This window comes from Pavona decussata, unplaced genomic scaffold (genome assembly GCF_977016875.1).
Source record: "Pavona decussata unplaced genomic scaffold, jaPavDecu1.1 SCAFFOLD_207, whole genome shotgun sequence".
Lineage (NCBI taxonomy): Eukaryota > Metazoa > Cnidaria > Anthozoa > Scleractinia > Agariciidae > Pavona > Pavona decussata.
This window is the reverse complement of record NW_028145612.1, coordinates 3,233,465-3,252,117: the sequence shown is the minus strand read 5'-3', so window position 1 is coordinate 3,252,117 and position 18,653 is coordinate 3,233,465. Positions and strand designations below refer to the sequence as shown.

General features: G+C 37.5%; 2 protein-coding genes across 7 annotated transcripts in view; one reads left to right on the top strand and one right to left on the bottom strand.

Moving 5' to 3' along the window:
• Positions 1–18,653, top strand: part of LOC146460932 (uncharacterized) — a 35,029-nt gene that overhangs the window by 7,130 nt on the left and 9,246 nt on the right. The gene's annotated exons all lie outside the window — the stretch shown is intronic.
• The window catches only part of LOC146460931 (protein APCDD1-like), a 28,907-nt gene continuing 15,985 nt past the window's right edge, over positions 5,732–18,653 (bottom strand). For 4 of the 6 annotated variants that reach the window (XM_085087748.1, XM_085087746.1, XM_085087749.1 and 1 more), the window contains 3 exons: positions 12,747–12,889; positions 12,432–12,558; positions 5,732–8,716 (listed from right to left, as the gene is read on the bottom strand). In XM_085087748.1, the coding sequence (XP_084943874.1) occupies positions 7,264–8,716; positions 12,432–12,558; positions 12,747–12,798 (1,632 nt within the window). In that variant the 5' untranslated portion in view covers positions 12,799–12,889 and the 3' untranslated portion in view covers positions 5,732–7,263. Of the gene's footprint in view, positions 8,717–12,431; positions 12,559–12,746; positions 13,730–15,608; positions 16,267–18,653 lie in introns of those variants that run through there. The other 2 variants (XM_085087743.1, XM_085087744.1) reach the window with 2 other exon arrangements.

Genomic DNA, 18,653 nt, shown 5'->3' with positions numbered 1-18,653 from the left:
TTCTCCGGCAACTTGTTTGTCAAAGACCATCGCTCGCCGCCACTGCATAAAAGCAATCAAATCAGTCAGCAAGGCTGTGACCGAGAATGTAAAGCCTGATCCTCATACTCTCTTGCACGAAAACGATACTCACGCTGTAGAAATGTTTTTCTGGTCTTAACGCCTTCTTGCATTGATGATTCACCCTAGCTATTTGGAATAGTGTGTCTCCTCGAATACTTTACCACATACCTCCCTCTTTCAGCCTCTTCTCCCTTCTTAGGGAGTTCAGGAACCTACTATAATAATTTTGATTTTTTGTGTAGGCTGGAAACCCCTCGTTCTCTAGAGCAAGTAACAGTTTCTAGGCTTATCGAGTGCTGCAAAACAAAAGAGAGCTATGTAATAGCAGCCGCCCAAGTCTCGATTTAGTTGTTCCACAACTTGATGTTCTAGAGTGCAGAAAGGTAGAATTCTATGCCTATTTGATTCTAATTAACCTGAAACCGAATTAACTCATAAGCCAGAACTTGGAACTGAGAGGTCAACTAAACCACTGACGGCAAATTTCAACAGATTGTAGGTTCTCAAGTACTGCAAGACGATCCTCTTTCATTGACGAACTACACATTGTCAACCTCGTGAGAGCGGAATCGAAAGAATGGCTATCTCACTCATGGCAACTGCACAGGACTTGATGACCAAGTTATTTGTGCCCTCTGTCACTGATATCATACCACCATCTATGAACCTGGGGGTGGATTCACGAAGCCTTCCTAACTCAAAATGTATCCCAAGTATTGTTCAAGTTCTTAACAACACTCTGTTGATGGAATAACAATTGGTTATTGTTAAGAAACAATGCTTAGGATACACAATAACTTGGGGAGGTTCCCCAACAAGATCTTTTAGAATAAAAAACTGTGCAAAATCAGGTTCCGTTCTGTTCTTAATTCGTTTTCGTTAGGTTGAAATATAATTGCATTAACAACAAGTATCTTTAATCCTACAAGCTATGGTAACAATTAGTAAAATTCTCAAGAGAAGGAAATTCCCGTGGTGCAAAAATGTTAGCATACGTTAAAATTGAATTTTTTCAATTTCAAAAATGACTACCTCTCCCACTTCTTGAAAACACTTCAGAACTCGAAAGGGTACAAATTAACACTCCACAGCCTTGGTGGATAACTTTACTCTCGAGCTTATTTTAACGAACTTTCTCGACCTTAATGTTCGCGTTTTTGCCTGAGTTCTTTATCACAAAAATTTGATACACAGAAAAGAGAGAGTCACTTTTTCATATGAAGAAAAATTCGCCAAATGTGTGAAGGATTAAATTTAGTGTGATTTACGGAATGAGGTAATGCCACTCTAGATGGTAATAACCGCCTTAGAATTAGCTACTAGGACCTGGAATTACCTTGAAAATAAAACTGAAATAAAAGATAATGAGACCGAATAAATACATTAGACGGCATGTTAGAAGAAACACATCACCTGAAGACCATGGTACTGTAAAGACCGAAATGGTATCTGCTATTCAGTGATTTGAATATTAATAAAAATACATTAAGTCGGTTTACTCTTATTTTATTTTACTGCTTAATCTTACTCGACGGTTAAATCTTTAGGAAATCACTATCCACAACCAAATAAAGCATACGTTCCATAGGAGTTCCAAATTCTTCTTCTCCAGTTCTTGCTTTGGAACGGAGCCATCTATGCCATCGGGCCTTAAATTCTCTATCTCTTTTTCTTTTTTTAAAATTACTTTGCTGCTGTTTTGTGCGGTGATCATTTTTCAAATACTTGGAGTGCTTTGCAGGCACGACAGTTGTTGTTTTTGTACGTACTGCTTCGTTCATTTGCACCGTCAATGGTGCTAACTGGGGCAAGATCTAATTAAAGGATTTACTTGTTATTGCGCGGCGCAGTTCGGACACCTACAATGCATACTGCGGACTTATGCTATGTTTGGTTGCCTGCTGCATAATTTAGTGAAGCCCCTTGAAATGAATATGACTGAGACATTTGTAGAAGATTCTTTCATTTCATTGTGGTTACGATCCGGAAGTACCTTAGCCATTTTTATCCTCATTTGTGCTAGATATAAACAAAACTGATTGCACACTTAGTACTGCAACAAAAGGACAAATTTGTTGACCGATTGATTTCGACTATCAGTACAACTAGTCCTCGTCAGGGCCATAACAACATTGGGCCTGAAGAGGCCGGATTGCTATACTTCGTGTAAGTGAAAATTTCCAAATTCTAAAACTCCAATTCCATTTCATTTCTAAAATCGCACAGATGATATGCTAATTAGGTCTTCCTTGCATGTATGTAAGACAGTCAGTAACAATAAAATTAGATGAATCTCGTTAGTATTATGAAACCGCAGAAATAATTTGCAACACACATCGGTAACAGTAAAACTGAATCAATTTTGTCAACAAAAACGAAATTAACGGCAACAAATTGTTCAGAGTCATAATTCTGTTGATGGTGGACTTAGAGTGGACAAGACAGAAGTTATCATCTGTTGGCAGCGGGATTATGTTTCGCTTATACTGAAACAAATTGACATTGCCTTTCGTCCTTGTGAAATTTTGCTTGTCGAAGCCAAGAAAGCTGTGGCTACCAACTGACGAGGTCTATTGTTGTAGTCGCGAATGTAAAAGTGTGTTGAAAGTAAATGCAAATGAGGTTTTTTCTTATCACTACGATGCTTTCGTCCTTGCTTAATGAGATTTAAATTTTATGAGGTTTGGGTGAAGCCACCGATATCCAAATCTCATTTGTTTTAAGACTAGTTCAGTAATTTAATTGAATTACTGACCTTATCGTAAACTTTTGGGCACTTTTGTGGGTTGACCTGCGGCTGGCCGCGGCGTTCTTGAATTCTCAGAATCAACTGACTTACAGTGATTCTAACTTTCGCTATTTCGTTACCTGGCAAAATGGAAGCCGATCACATTCAAGTGAAAAAGAAGCTCTTCCAGGATTTCAGGCAATGCACAGATTTAATTTTATTACCTTATCAAAATGGACGGCTTAAAAGTAGTGAATCAAGATAGAAACAAATTGCAAAGCGCTCTGATTGCGGTTGATGAATCTACATCATTTAGTCGTGGGAAAGGTGGCTAGTTTTGAAAACGAATCAGGTCAGCCGTGGGGACTGACGCTGGTCGAATGCATATGCTAGTTTATGCAACAAGAACTCGATTTCTGGTTTGGTTTGGTGCCTTATAATAATAATAATAATAATAATAATAATAATAATAATAATAATAATAATAATAATAATAATAACAATAACAATAACAATAACAATAACAATAACAATAACAACAACAACAACAACAACAACAACAACAACAACAATAATAATAATAATAATAATAATAATAATAATAATAATAATAATCTTTATTGAGGAAATCAATTTCACTGATAAGTGATTTACAAAAGAGTCCCCTTTTAGTAAGATGTGGTATTCAGACGGCCCTCTTCAGTAAGACTATTGGACGTCCGCCGCATGCGAAAATTCCCAGTAAACTGGAACGACTTTTGAATCGATGAAGAGCGATTTTCAAGAAAATGACTGACCGAAATTGACTGATCAATAGTGTTATTCAGAAACAGTAAACACTTGCATCTGTTGTATGACATCATATGCCAAACTAGGGTCCTTACCCCAAAAAAATGATCTTACCGGTGATTTAACTTTTGAATCTGTAGGTGAAGTATTGGAATGAAAGCTGTTGCCTTTATGATTAAATTGTTGTGGTGCTGCTTATTATGCCTTAAAACTTAGCTATTTCTCACCTTTGAAAGAACATGGATGTCAAAACCATGCACTATTATTCGGCTCAAACTAGTGAAAGCCTTATAAGTAGTACCTGTAGTGATGACGATTATTATGCTGTACAAGGTGACTATTATAACATTCTGTGGAAGAAAGTCTTAAGTATGAACATTCAAATGAAAGTTATTTATTGGCGCTGTTTGCTGTCAAGGATTATGAGCTTGAATGCCCTGCCGAAAACTTTAGATCATCCATCAGTCACTGATATGCAGTAATAGCCCTTTTCGTTGGTTACCAATTTCCTGTAAATAAGACACCTACTCTGTACAGAATCCTTAAAAGGGGATTAAAACTAGGAAACACTAAGCCGGGCAAAACCTCCCTAAAACACGCAATATTCTGAAGTGGAAATGAAGTGGAATTGGATAGCTTCATTTTATAGAGTTGTGCAGCAGTGGACACCAAAAAACACAATCGAGAATGTAGTTTGGTAAATAAAATTTTCATATTCGGTTTGTCACACAGTTAGGAAAGCGTGAGAACACAGCTAGTGATCTTCCCTTGAATCAGGGTTATTCGCAGGAGATAAACTGTAACAAGCGTGAGATAGGATAGCGCATCAGATACTCTCAGCTCATACCAGGCCAGGAGCCCTTAGTATTAACTGTTAAAAATCTGTTCAGGAAACATTTAGCAGGTCACATCCGCAGAACTGATAAGAGTTTGGCACTTTTGCTATTTTAAGGTTAACTTCATGCTCAAAGTTTTCTTCGCCTTGCCTCTCGCCAACTGTCAAAGTCGATATCCCCGAAAGCAAGTAGTTCAATTTTGGTAGATGTATTTTTCAGCTAGGGACAAAGGCACTTGAAAGAAATGTCATGTTTTTTGTTAAGCCTGGTGACTAAATGACAGAATGTACTTTACATGAACCTAGTACCTGGCCTAGCCCTCAAGAATCTTCTGTAGCCCCTTCGCAGAATTTTTGGTTGGTGAGTGCGGCTCGGTTCTCCAAACCCTGAACCTATATCAGCCAAAAATATGTAATTTTCCCGTACCCGCTTTTAGACCTGGGGCCCGTTTCTCGGAAGTCCCGGTAATGTACCGAGACCGATAAGTGTAAATCTTATAATTGTATGAAAACATTGGCCAAGTAGGCCCGGTAAGTTACGGGACTTTCGAGAAACGTTTAACTTAGCTTTTTGTTTGTTTGAAAAACAAGTCATTAATGGCGACGAAGCGCTTTCACTTCGCTTTTTTGTTTCTTCCTGCGGAACATAATGGGAGGAAGGAGCAGGTCAGATTCAGCTGAAGAAATTACTCTGCAAGTTCCTTTTTTGGCCGCACCGTTTGCGAAGGTTTTTGTCGATGTGTGTCGCTGAAAGCTTCACAGCACAGGTGAATCTTTTAATTTGTCGCCTAACATTTTCGATATGTACGCTAAGAAACAGAAAAGTTGTTTTAGATTTTTTTGCTTATGGTGATTGTTTTTACTGCGCGGCTGACTGTTTTACGAACTGCCTCGATGTTTAAATTTTGCCTTCTATGCTATAAACACGTTATCGTAGTGAGTCCTCATTTTGCGCGATGAGGGCAATTTGGGAAAACTTTGAAAATACAAGCGAAAATTCATCCTTAATTCTACTGGGCCTCATGGATGGTTCCATTTTCAGTACCACAGTCTGTCACCCTTTAGAGCCACACAAACCTACATACCTTATATTGGGAGGTACCCCCCCCTCCCCCTTACCTTCGCCTATAGCTCAGTCGGTAAAGTATCGTTGTGGGAAGGTTATAGGTTCGGCTTTTTCCGAGAATGCTTGTGTCACTGACTGAAAAACATAGCTATCATTTATTCACTAGGCTTAAAACAAAACATCGCATTTCTTTGACATGGTTCAATGTTTAAGCCTTATCCAGTGAATGATCAAAGATGAAAACAAAATATTTAGGTATTTTACCAAAATTCTGGGACAAGTTTATTTGGAATTTAATCTATCTACAAAGTTTCATTAATTTATTCCATTGTACAATACTCCGCTAATTAAAAAACTATTTTTTGCCTTGAAAACGCCACCTGAATGTTTATTCTTTGTACAACTGAAACTCCGCTTGACTGATCACAACTTATTCAACAATAATTACCCAACAGACTTACATACAAACGAAAATTTGAACAAAAAACTCGAGGAACCTTCTGCCATCCTAAACACTCCAACAATCAGGTAAGTAGCTTGCTTCAATCGGTTCGCAAATAAAGCTTTATCCTTTAAGCAATGTTTCTTGAAGTTCGCAAAAGTTTGTAAAGTAAGCTTTTAACGCTGTAGTACTAAAACAATTATTTCAAGGGTGCTACATCCATTTAACCCTTCAATTTACTCCTAATATCTAAGAACAAATTCTCCTATCTTGTCCCCATACTTTTCTTATAAAAGTACTGGGGAGAAGTTATTAAATCAATAAAATTCACCTTTGGTGATCATATTCTTAATTCTCATGACCTCAGGGGTTGAATAAGCATTGACATTACAAGGAGAAATTTGATGCTGATCACTGTTAGGGCTTAAAGGGTTAAACAGTGTACTGAGACGAAAAAAAAATGGAGACGAAAGTCTCTTGATTTTAGCTGGTTGCAAACACGATCATACTTGAAATTCTAATAAGTTGGATCCTATTACTGAAACATACAACACAGTCTATTTAGTTAAGGACGGTGCGTGCTAATACAGAAGTATTTTTGGGCGGTTTATGGCTATGCCGGAAAAGCAGATCTTAGCAAGGGCTATTGGAATCCAAAAAGAAAATTGGGGTAACCACGCATTTTTTAGAGATAATTAAGCAGCAATAATTCAAAAAATCTGTAAAATATAAAGGATTTTATTGCGTTTTTTTTTTTTCCAAATTGAGGCTTTATTATCTCTGAAAAATGTATGGTTACCCCCAATTTTCTTTTTGGATACCAAGAGCACTTGCTAAGTTCTGCTTTCCCCGCATAGTTTTACACCGCGCAAAAATATCCCTGTATTAGTAGGCACCACCCATAGAAAACCCGAGTATCTCGAGATGCGCAGAATATATGTGCAGTAACAAAGGTAGGCACCGTCCTTAAGTTAAGTTTGCTTCATTGTTACTTCATTGGCAACAATAAAGTTATAAACAAGGTCAATTCTGTTACTGTGCTGGTGATAACATTCTTAAATGATTTGTTTTTCTTTTGACTTTTTAACAGCGAAGTTATATTCCAAGACATTCGACTATGAATGCATTCATTTCACAGGATTACCGCCCATTTTGGGTTTCGTAATAAAAAATTGGTCTGCAACAGTTTATACGGCCTCGAGGACCTATATACTACTTCCGAGCACATTTAGAATGGCTGTTGCTAAAGCGTTCTAATTGTCTGATTAACTGTATTCTGCATAGAATAGGAATACAAGTTGTTTGTGGTTATGTCTTGACGAATGTCAGTCTCTTCACTTCTAAAATGCAGCAAAGAGAACCATGCTGAATACTAACAGTAGTTTGCCTGACGACCAGTTTTTTGCAGAATTACCGAAGGCGAACTTTGCATCCGCTGAAACCTTTCGGGTTTTCACATTCATTTGTTCATTTTTCCTGCTTGTTGTCTTGCCAGTAGTCTCTCGATCAGTTCGTCTCCTCGTAGTCGAGTCTCTTTGTCTAAGAGTCGGGATCGTTACAAGGGGAATCACTGGGCCCTGCTTGCGGAATATGGTGGTCGGGCGAGTTGTTGGGCGAGTTGTCGGTGGCACAAATTTAAACTTGAATGATGAACATTCCACGAGAGGTACTTGGAAAGATGTTGCTCTCCTTGACGGCGAGGAAGGATCTGTCCCATCGCTGGCGCGTTGTCCTACGTAAAGCAGTCTGTTACCTTTGGGATCGGTTTCCGTCTTCAGCAAGTCATATTCAGTATGTGGAAGAGAGATCCCGTACATCCTACAGCCTCCAGTGGATGTGATGTCTTGTGTAACATGAGTTTTCCATGTACTTTTACCACAAGAATTTGGTTCAAAAGTGTTCCAGAGTCGTGTAGTAATGGAGTCTATAGGCGTCATTAATGCCTCTGTCATAGTGAACACATATTCAAAGGCTCCGGCTACAACTTTGGAAGGAATGCCACCCACGAATTGGCCTTTACCAATCAGCTCAAAATCAAGATCTTTGCAGTCGTTATCCAAGTAAAAGTAGTAATGAGCTTCCCAACTGAGCGAAAACTTTATGAATTTAAAGTGACGAGTTAAGAACAATCCACCTGGGGTTGCCTCACATGTTGTGCTGGCCCACTGTCCATCTAGACGGACAGCGCGGGGCGGAGTCTGAGGTAACTTTGGCGGTCGTACACCCGTACCAGATCGGATCTTCATGCAGATGGTGCAGTTGTTAGCGTTGTATCGTTGTAGGGGCAGTTGGTAGGATTTCGGCTTGTATTTTCGGGTCACTCGTATGGTTGGAATTTCGGCAAAGTAAAGTTTGTCGTATTTTGAGCTTCTTTTCCTTCGAGTTTCCAGCTTTAGAAATGAAAATTCCGATTCTAAGATTCCAAACGCGTTTCTACAAGCTCTCTTTCTGAATGCCCTGATGCTAACTTCAAACATTTCCCTGGAGCGAGAACTTCTCACGACACGCAGCGTATCTGGACAATGTCTGTTTGATGTATTGAACACTTTCTCCTTTTCATACTTATTGTGTGGATAGAGGCTTATTCTGGTAAAGTTGAAAAGTGCCTTGCTACTTCCTTTAACGGTTTCTCCTGGTTCATTCGATATCTTGTAAAATCCCTGCATGTGAAGACTCAGCTTGGGCTCGGAACATTGAGAGTCGTTGTAGCGATGGAAATAAGCTTCCCATGTTGCGTTTCGCAAAATTTTAATGTAACGTGTGAAAAACTGCGGGCCTGGTCTGACCTCGCAACTGAAAAGAAAGTAAGAAAAAAGGATAACAAATTAAAGACTTGCCAAATGAATAAGAACATGAAAAAGAGAGAAAGTTTTTATGTGTTATTAATTCCCATGAAGAGGTCAATGTACATGTTTATTGTGAGAGTATATAAACCCTAGAACAATCAGCAATTCCGAGTAAATATCTATCAATTAGTCAATTAATAAGAGATATAAATCCATCAGCCAATCAGTTTAATGATCTGCTAATCAGTCAACATGTTAAATTTCGCATTGAAAATCAAAAGATTGTTACAAGGGAATTCCGATAAGGTAATGTCGCTGCACCTATTTTGGGCATTCATAAACCATTTGGAACATCCTGTCTAATGTACAACAAATTATCAGGTAGTCATTTAGAATAACTGATATTTTGTGCCTAACCAATGAAGAGGTTAATAACTTATTTTTCTCACCTTAGAGAACAATTTCTAAAGCCTTTTTGTCAAATAAGAATCAATGTTAATGTGCTTCTTTAATTGTTGGTGATATTAATTTTCACTTTGATCTCAAGTATAACTAGAATTACAAACTTAAAGTATTTGTTTTAACGTCATTGAACGAGTATTTTAGCGAGCCTGGAAAAAAAATACTGTTTAAACGATTGTGATTGACACAATTCTAATGAAACTTATGTACTGCGTCATTCCAAGAACGTGCAGGAAATAGTCAAGTTTGATTGCTTCGCGAACCCCGATATGTACAGAACTTTGTCACCCTTAGAGTTGGTTGTAGCACCAGGGCAGCACTTTACTTCATAGTAAATAAATTTAATGTGTTTCATGCTTGATTTCAATTTTCCTAGCTTGATTAAAGCAGGGTAATAAATTAAAAGCTGAATTAATCTTTGTGTATTTCATAACGATTTTAATAAATGAAGCTTTAAATCCGATTTTAAACCCTCCTTGGTAAGTCATGCGTTCGGTTTGTGTCATAGCTGTAGCAAAATGAAGTTTTTTTCATTGTGGTTGTGACGAGAACGTTAGAAGTCAAGCTCATTGAGCCTTCTCTCGCGATACATGTAGCTTCTCAACATGAAATCTGAAAAGTGAACAGTTCACCTTGAAAACTGTTCTCCACTTTTTACAGCTATCAACGCTATATCTCTTCGCAGCCACGAAATAAGAGCATTGTTTGTTGGCTCTATGAAGTAACTAAATGAAACCTCTATTTTGTAACAGCATCATGACTTGTCAGACCAGACTTACACTGAATTCTGGGATAATTTTACCTCTTATCTAATAAATTATTACTGGGAATTTTTTATTTCGAAATTCTTCATTGCAAGAATAAATGCTTAACATGAACTTTTTAGGGATTTGCTGAAACAAGTTTGTGCAGGTATGTATTGGTGGTCACGACAGCAAAATACAGCTAGTTAATGTTTTTAAAGAAGCTATTCTGAAAAGTAATCCTCTGAAGCTATAGTTGGTTGTCATCTTCCTAAAAACTTAAACTAGAATTTTCTAACGTTTTCAGTAACATTTCTGAATGGAGTATACTGTAAAATCCAACTGCTTCGTGTGCAATATCTGAGTTGGTATTAACAAGACTTTCACACTAAATCCGACTTAATGATTCAGACTGAAATAAAAGCATTCTTTCTTATCTACTGAAAATCTCGTGATCAATCAGTCCTTTCACGAAAGGCCTAAAAATAAAGTAAAAAATCATTGTTCCTGTTTTCAGTTGCTAAATATTCAAAATTTTCGCCTGAAATTCATCAGTCTTCTCTGTTACGCCAGGGCTAGTACTTGTTGTTATGAGTGTGCTACGCTTCAGTGAATTTCGATACCAGAACAGGGACAGGATACTAATATCATAAATTCGGTTTTTGATATACCAACCCGCTTAAAAGCTTCGATGCAAAATACTTTATCTTAAGTAGAGACAATTTGCACATTAAACGTTTATTCGGCTATCCCTCCATTTCCAAGTGATTTGTGTTATCTGGAGTCTGCGACGATAACTATGCAACGGCACGCACATCTCGCTCGTACCCATGAATGAAATAGAACTGGCTCAAGGTTTAAAAGACAATATGAAACTGAAAGGACGCTATGCCCTCACGCGACGTTTTCTTGCCGTAAGCAGATTAAAATAGTCTTAAAACAACTCAAAACAACTGGTCATTTATTCCGGCTGTAGGCTTTATAAACAATATCATTTACATTCCATTGAGCAATTTATATCCAAGATTCATTATCAATGAATTCGGGAACAAGCACATCTTTTGTACTGGAATTGGAAACGTGACTTAAGTCAGAGACGCCTTTAGAACACATAACAAGAAAGGTTTCAAATGAGGTTGCCAGGCTCTTAGCCAAAACCAAGTTAAATAACTACTTCAACGACCTAAGAAAAATGCCAAGTGTCACGACATACAAAAGACAGGCGCTGCTGATGCAAACTGAGGTAGAGTGCTTGCTAGAGGACAGAAACGAGAGATTGACTCTCGATTACTAGTGCAGGCACCTGATAAAATTTTAAAAAAGTCATTTTTTTTTTTGAAAACCTTCTTTCATTAAATGTTTATGTCCACCTCACTTTTAATTAAACTTGTCAATTAGGTTCTGGTTTAGTTTATTTTGCTTGCGGTAATCCACATGGCGTTGCTTGTCGGTGCGTGAAATCATGGTCTCGTAGACACAATCACTCGAAGACTTTGTGTTTCCTACCTTATTGCTTGCCTCATCGTATATTGCTTCGTTTAATACAGTCTCGCCGGTCCATTAAGTTAAACATAAAATGACACGTTTTCTACTATTAACGACCTTTGATCTAAAGGTTATTTTGGTACTCTGTTGGAAACAAAGCAAGCTACGGCTCTTCATTTATCTCAAAGACTAATTTGGTGTTATGAAATCCTTATCACATTCGTTACTTTCTAGAATGACTCGTCAACAAAAGAAGATAAATCGGCTGTTGCAATCACACAATTTAGCTTGAAAGTAAAGAGTCATTGTATCCAAGAATGAAAAAAATTAACGTTTTTATGCCAGTTGTCTAGCTAGAATTTGCAAAGTATGAAGGACAAGTGGACCTCGCCCTATTAAACTTTCGACAAAAGGTAAGAGTTTCCGCAGTTCACATTCCAAAGTAGCCATATTATCTATAATGGTAACACAAATCTGCTGGAAGCGGAGCTTGCATTTCTTTTTTATCCATTTGCATCAGACCACCAGTAAACGACACTAAGAGAGGGGCATTTAGCAGAACGTTCCATATGATGTTCATTTACACACATATTAATCAATTAACTTGATAACTTCCAGAAGAATCAATGTTGATGGATAACCAGCTAATAAACGGTAAAATTCTCAAGTGTTTTCTTCAGCAAGCTCAACTATGCTTCTGACACAAAGGCAAAAATATTTGTAGCGAAGAATACTTTGAAATCCAAGCAATTACGAGTGTCACCAATAAGGCGCACTGCTGCCAAGTTAATTTGCCTTATCTCCTCCTACTTTACGCTCCAAGTCACTACGAGCAATAAACAATAATTAACTGCGGATGTTTGCCACAAGCGAAAACCACGGATAATTTAAATACGTTTCGCTGAGTACATTGCCGCCCCTTATCAGAGGATTATGTTGTTGAAACGTTTTTTTTAATCTCCAGGATTACAACACACACAGTTTTACCTAAAAGTATCAACTTATGAAATAAAATTGTCGTGAAATTCCTACCTTGATGAAGTCCACTCTCCCACTATATTTGGGGTGACGGGTACTCGACTCCTTACTCCCAGGCTGTGGTATATGTGCTTAACAATTCGAAGGCAATTTCCTTCACCAGCTTCGCATTGCGGGAACACTATATATAGAACATACAGGAAAACAACAGAGCAATGGTTTAGATTCTTATCAAAACCACAACTAACTTGCACAGAACCACAGTGACTTTGTTGTCAAATACTGCTTCGACCGAACAGATGCTAACTTGGTCAGAGCACAACTCGAAACAAGGAATTAGGAATGCAACAACTGCCCAAAAGCACTTACCAAGTAACATACAAACGGCAATCACGGCAAGGTGAAACCTCGTTAAATTCATGGTTGTTTGTATTTCTCTGCAAGGCTTGAGTTTCACTCTAAATTCACAACCTCTTGATGGTCTTTCTTCTTGAGTGCACGGTTGATTGTGACTGGAGGAAGGAAGAACAGCGTTTATATCCTTAAGAGGTCAATAGTAAAGTCCCAATGGAAGCCAAAACTCGCCAGATTCTTAAAATCGCATCGAGATTAGTGTGAAGCATGCACTTTGTCAAAAAGTGAAGTTGTGTTATATTGCCTCGCCACTAAGCTAATTATCTCATGAAGTGATCTCTTTGCGCTAAAGCGTTCCACGGTTATGTCTCATCGCGTGCCCTTTGGGTCATGCAGCCCTCACCCCATTGTCTCTTATTGTCCAGAAACGCATAATTATTATGAAACATGAGTCTTTTCTAATAAACCACGTTGTTATTTTTCATAATTATTTGTCACATCCACTAAGTTACAGAGAAAGCTATTGTATTGAAAGCTTTTGTCGGTTATTGTGGTTACGCTCGCAAACCTGACTACTGTACGCAAGCAAAATTTTAAATGGAGCCAAATTCATTTTCTTCGGTCGATATGAAGAGGCTATTGATATACAAAACTCACTCAATCACTGTACGGAAGTTCTAAGACTTTCATTAATAGCGGCTACAAATATTGTTGAACACCAGACTAAAAGAAAGTCTCATGTCTAAAGGGTCGATTGTTATCAAACATTTCACATATTAAAAATGGTAGTTAATTAAGCGGTGCATTTATATCTAAAGGCTTAAAGACCGATCGTTTTGCCCAAATCTGCCGTTGACAATTGAACAAAACGAAGAAGAATGATTTAAAAGTAATTATACCACAAATAGGGTGTAGATTACTTTGCAATACGCAGGCCACACTACAAAAAACATTTCCGCTCATGGTTAAGCTTACAAGCGAGGAAAACAAGGCATGCGGTGAATTTTTTATCTCGATTACTCACTTTCACCAGCGAGTGGAATTTGCATGGCCTGGTGACCCTCTTCAAATGCTACACAGAAGCCTCATATTAGGTATCTTAATATACCGCTTTATCTTAAGCAGGTGTTTTCTCTCTCTGGGGCTGTCAAGGACGACAGAACATTCCACTTTCAAATGGTATAGTTTTCACTGAGTCTTCAGGAATGTTTATCTACCTCATTGATCTTATACCATAGATATTTGATGTCCCTGCAATGTTCTTTAAGCTGGTACTTGAAATTTATATTCAATACAAGTGATCAAAAGACCGACATGTATCAAGAATCCAAAATGTCTGCTACCCTTGAGAACTTTTCCTGCTTAACACGCTCTCCCAGTGAGAGTTCTAAGTGCCATTTTTACCAGCGGACAGTGTACCTTGGGCTCAGACAATTACAATGAAGAGATACAAATCATTCTATGAACCCATTCTTTAGTTTCTAACTAAATTAACTTCTCATATAACAAATTCCTTTTTTCGTATTGTTTTGCACGTTCCGTATTTAAAAATTTTCTTCAATAATCCCATTACACATATAAATAATTTTTCATAAGATTATGCACTGAACCCAGCAGGCAATACAATATTCCAAACATGCTAAAGAGAACGCGCAATTATCGACATTAGTGCATATTTATATTTGCGCTATTTGAGATTTCTTTCATGTTGGAATTAATATGTTAAGTCACGGCCCTACCAAACAAGCTGTATTTATTAAAACGCTGACAATCGCTTTAGCCCCATAATGTTTACCTTAGGATTGCTGGTAAATATAAAGGTTATTTGTTGGTGCTTTTAGACAAAATTCGTCGCCCTAAATTTATTCCAAAGGGCAAAAGTCAGCCTATCATGAGAGGGATAATGTTTCAGTGTTTAAGACGTGTATGTCAGAGATATCACAAGAAGCAATTTGTTTTTTAAACGGTCTCCTTTTAAAAGCACCGCGTGACTGAAAGATGCGTGGGTCATGGGATCAAAATCACCAAAACCAGCACACATTTAGTGTTGATCTTCTTTAAGGATCTTCGCATGAATCTTCTGATTTTGAAATATTGAAATGGCAGATTGATGGAGGCAAAAAAATCAAGTTTCACATTACTTCATGTGTAGTTTTACTCATGTAGTCATCAAAATTAGTAAGCAAGCGTTCCAAACAATTGAATAGATCGACGCATTAATCAAACTCACGCCGTCTGAAAAACTCTGTCCTCGAGTTGTGGCTATTTTTAGTTTAATCTAAAAGTTATGGAAGATCTGTCAATTGAAGCTCATGTGTTTATGAATTTAAAAGCTGTAGATGAGCATATCTAGCATATGCGAGGTTAACCGTAATGCGATCTTACTGGAACTGATTCAGCTCTCAAATGAAACAAAGATACCTGTTTTTAGTGGACTAAATAACTTTATTTTGAGAGCGATGGGTTGAATGATAATTCTATCTACAATAACAACATTTTGGTTATTAAAACGACGTTATGAAAAACGATATGCTGGCGGGCTTTTAGCAAAACACGTTAAAATCTAATTCAAAATCTCGAAAAGAATTTTTTGAAAGGATTGCCAGTCTTTTGTGGGGTTATAAGTCATGCGGGAGGGAGGAATGGAATGCTCTCAATGAAAACCTCTCCAGCAAAATGCTTCTAACTTTACCTGGAACATTAGTTAGCATGAAGAATAGTATTTACATACTTATCAGCCAAATTATACTCAATCGAATACTGAGGTTCGCTTTGCTATAGTTCTTCACTTGACACAGTCTGCGCGAGACGAGTATTTGACTAAAATCTCATTCGCTGATCGAATGTAGGAGAAAACACTGATAGACTCATACTCACAGCTTTGACGAATGCTTCAGCCTGTCAACAGACGATGAAATCTTCGGATAAGTTCAAGCTCAGTATTAGCCACCACGAGCTTGAAATTCTGATGGTGCTGTCACAGGACAGCAGTTTATACTAACCCTTCCAGACAACCAGCCCATCTAATCAGTTCCTCAACGATGTTGTGGGATTTAACCCTCTGACAACTGGAAAACGCATTAGGACCTCTACCGAAAGAAACTCATTATATATTTGATGACGAAGTCGACTGGCTCTGGCCTTAACTATCGGATATATTCATGCTTGCGGCACGAAAACGGATTTAGTTAATGTATCTCAGATGTGTGCGAAATGTCGCTTGGAACTGCCAAGTAAACAGAGCTCCTTCTCAATTTAAACTCTCTGCCAACTGAAGTTCCCTTGAAGTCTTCAGAAAAACAGGAAAAAAGATTAATTATGGAGAAAGGATATAAACAACATTAACGTCTGTCCGCTAATCTTTTTTGTAACGAGGCTGGAAATTCCAACGCGACTTGATGAGAGAATGTTGAATTTTCCGACTCTGTTATGATGAAGGTGAACTATGAGCGGAAAACAACAATGAAGGAACACCTTTTTAAGTTGAATTGACAACGAAAGCGAACAAGCTAAGACTCAATTTACATTACTTAATTACCGGATTTGCAAAATGAAAAAAATCTTCCTACCTTCCAAAACTTAAATGTCGGCCCTTTGCTGATTGGCTGCCGAATTAATTTTATTCTTCGGAAGATTTGACCAAATAGACTATGTTTTCGGATAAGTATCAAACCCCTACAAAGCTGCTACCGGAAAGAAAAACTAAGCAATGGATGCAAACGATTTAGCTGACCACCAAAAGCGATATCGTTTTCGGATCTTGAAGTTTTTAGTTAAGGGAAACAAAATAAACAGGCATTCGGTTTGGAAGTTACCTACAAAACCGAACAAGTGACTAAAATAGCATTTCCCGGTTGCCACTGAAGTTGCTCCAGAGGCTTTGAAAGCAATACTATGGAAATATGTGTCAAACTATTATCGACGAAAATATGACAAGGGAAACGGACTGAAACCACTAAAAGTGAAAAACAAAGCTTTTAAATTTTTAATTCTCTAGACTGTCTATAATAGAAATAGTACGACCTTTTTTCTTTCTTTTTGATCTTGTGTGAAAAGTAGATTTTCAATATTTATCTAAATGTCTTAATTAATAAGCGTAACCATAAGTAAGGTGCATCCGACTTTAAAATTGAGTTTCCTCAGGCAAAATGGCTCGGAGACAAAGTGTCTGCTCTATTCTTCTAAAACCACATTAATAACTGACATGTTTACACTCAAATTCTTTAATCGCCGACAAAGTGAATTATTTTCTGCCTGTCTGAATCAGTTAGCAACGAAAAAGCAATATGCCAAAATTGAATTTCCCATTTTGAGACGAGATATAAAACGGTAGATTTCAACCAAAGAGCGTTGAATATATGTATATATATATATATATATACATCCGGTAGGTGTGCGAAATCCATTTAAATCTCGCAGAATGATGTAAACACGGCGTTTTAATAACACAACTTATCATTTTGGCTCCAGATAGTCGCCTCAAACCTTATAAGTCTCTGAGATACTTAAATAAATGATTACTGAATTCGTTATTTCTCTTTACCCGTAAGAGAATTCCAGTCACGCAGGTGAGCCTTGGGCATTCAGCAAAAAGACTGAAACGTTTTGAAGATCTCAGAAAAAGAAAGAAAGTTCTAACAAGGAAGAATAGGCGATGTCCTAAAATGTCAAGTAAATTTTGGATATGTACTTTGAAAGCAAAATTCTTAAACTTGTTTGATTAACCCTGTCAGTCCACTTGTCAAATCTGCAGTCTCAAACATAAATTGTTGGAACACTTTGCTAAAGATTCACCTATGTATTTGTGAGACCCTCCCTTCCCTTCAATGTTTAGGTGTACAAACTGTTTTGAATGTTGCAAGACAGCGTTATCAACAGCACTGCCGGAGAGATTAGTCTCGACAAATATGTCAAAGATCGTGGTTGTTACTCTAATCTGCGGGTAAGAAGCCAAACGGTGACCATTCAAATGAAGTAAACAGATTAGGAAAGGTTTTACTTAGCAGTACTTTCCTAAGCGTGCTGCTTTATTTGTTCCTCGATACTTTGCAAAAATAGAATTCTACCTCCTTCTGGTTTGACCTTGAAACTATTTGAAAAGAAAAGTTTTTAAAAAATTAGGTTTCTTATCGTTTTCATGATCGAGAAGAAAAACATGCACAATATACGTATAGTTAACATGACACAACTTAAGTGAAAGCGAGTTCGTATAAAAGGTATATATAAAGCACTACTAAATGTCACTGCTTCTGCTCTTGAATATTCTAAAAAGCCCGTTTGTAGCCGTATCTTTTTCGTGTGTGAACATTTTTATCCCCCTCATTTCTTCTTACCAGAACATAAAATTTTATTCTCTAATGTTAAAAGGGGAAATCATAATGCTGTAAACCCCAATGATATAGACAGTCCAGGAGTCTTACGATTAAAAATATGGCATTTCGTTTGAAAAGAAAAGAGCATATTATCCCATGAATTCTAGTCGTCATGTAAGAAAATCAGTTTTAATTGTGTTTTTAATACTCAGATGAGACACATGTTTTGTGACAGTATATAAAGGGGTACAAAGACCGATCAAAACAGTCTAGACCCAAACGTGAATGATGTGTAGATTTTCATTTTTTGAGTGCTTTTTATCTCTCTCAATGGTGGACTACCAAGCCGTGATTTCAAAGCAATCAGCCTCCTTAGACTTGTTGGTTATCAAACCCTGGTCTTCACCATTTGCTCGAGTATTGTTTCTTATCAACATAAAACGGCGCGTGGTAGCGGTGTCGTTCATTGATAGTGGTGTGACATTTAATAGAGCACAAGTGAATTCGATTAATTACTTTTGCTCCCATTAGAAGCTGACAATTGCACTTAAAAGTCCAATTCATTGACCGTGCCAACGCCCTTCTCGGTGAGATACCGGCGGAAGTCTTT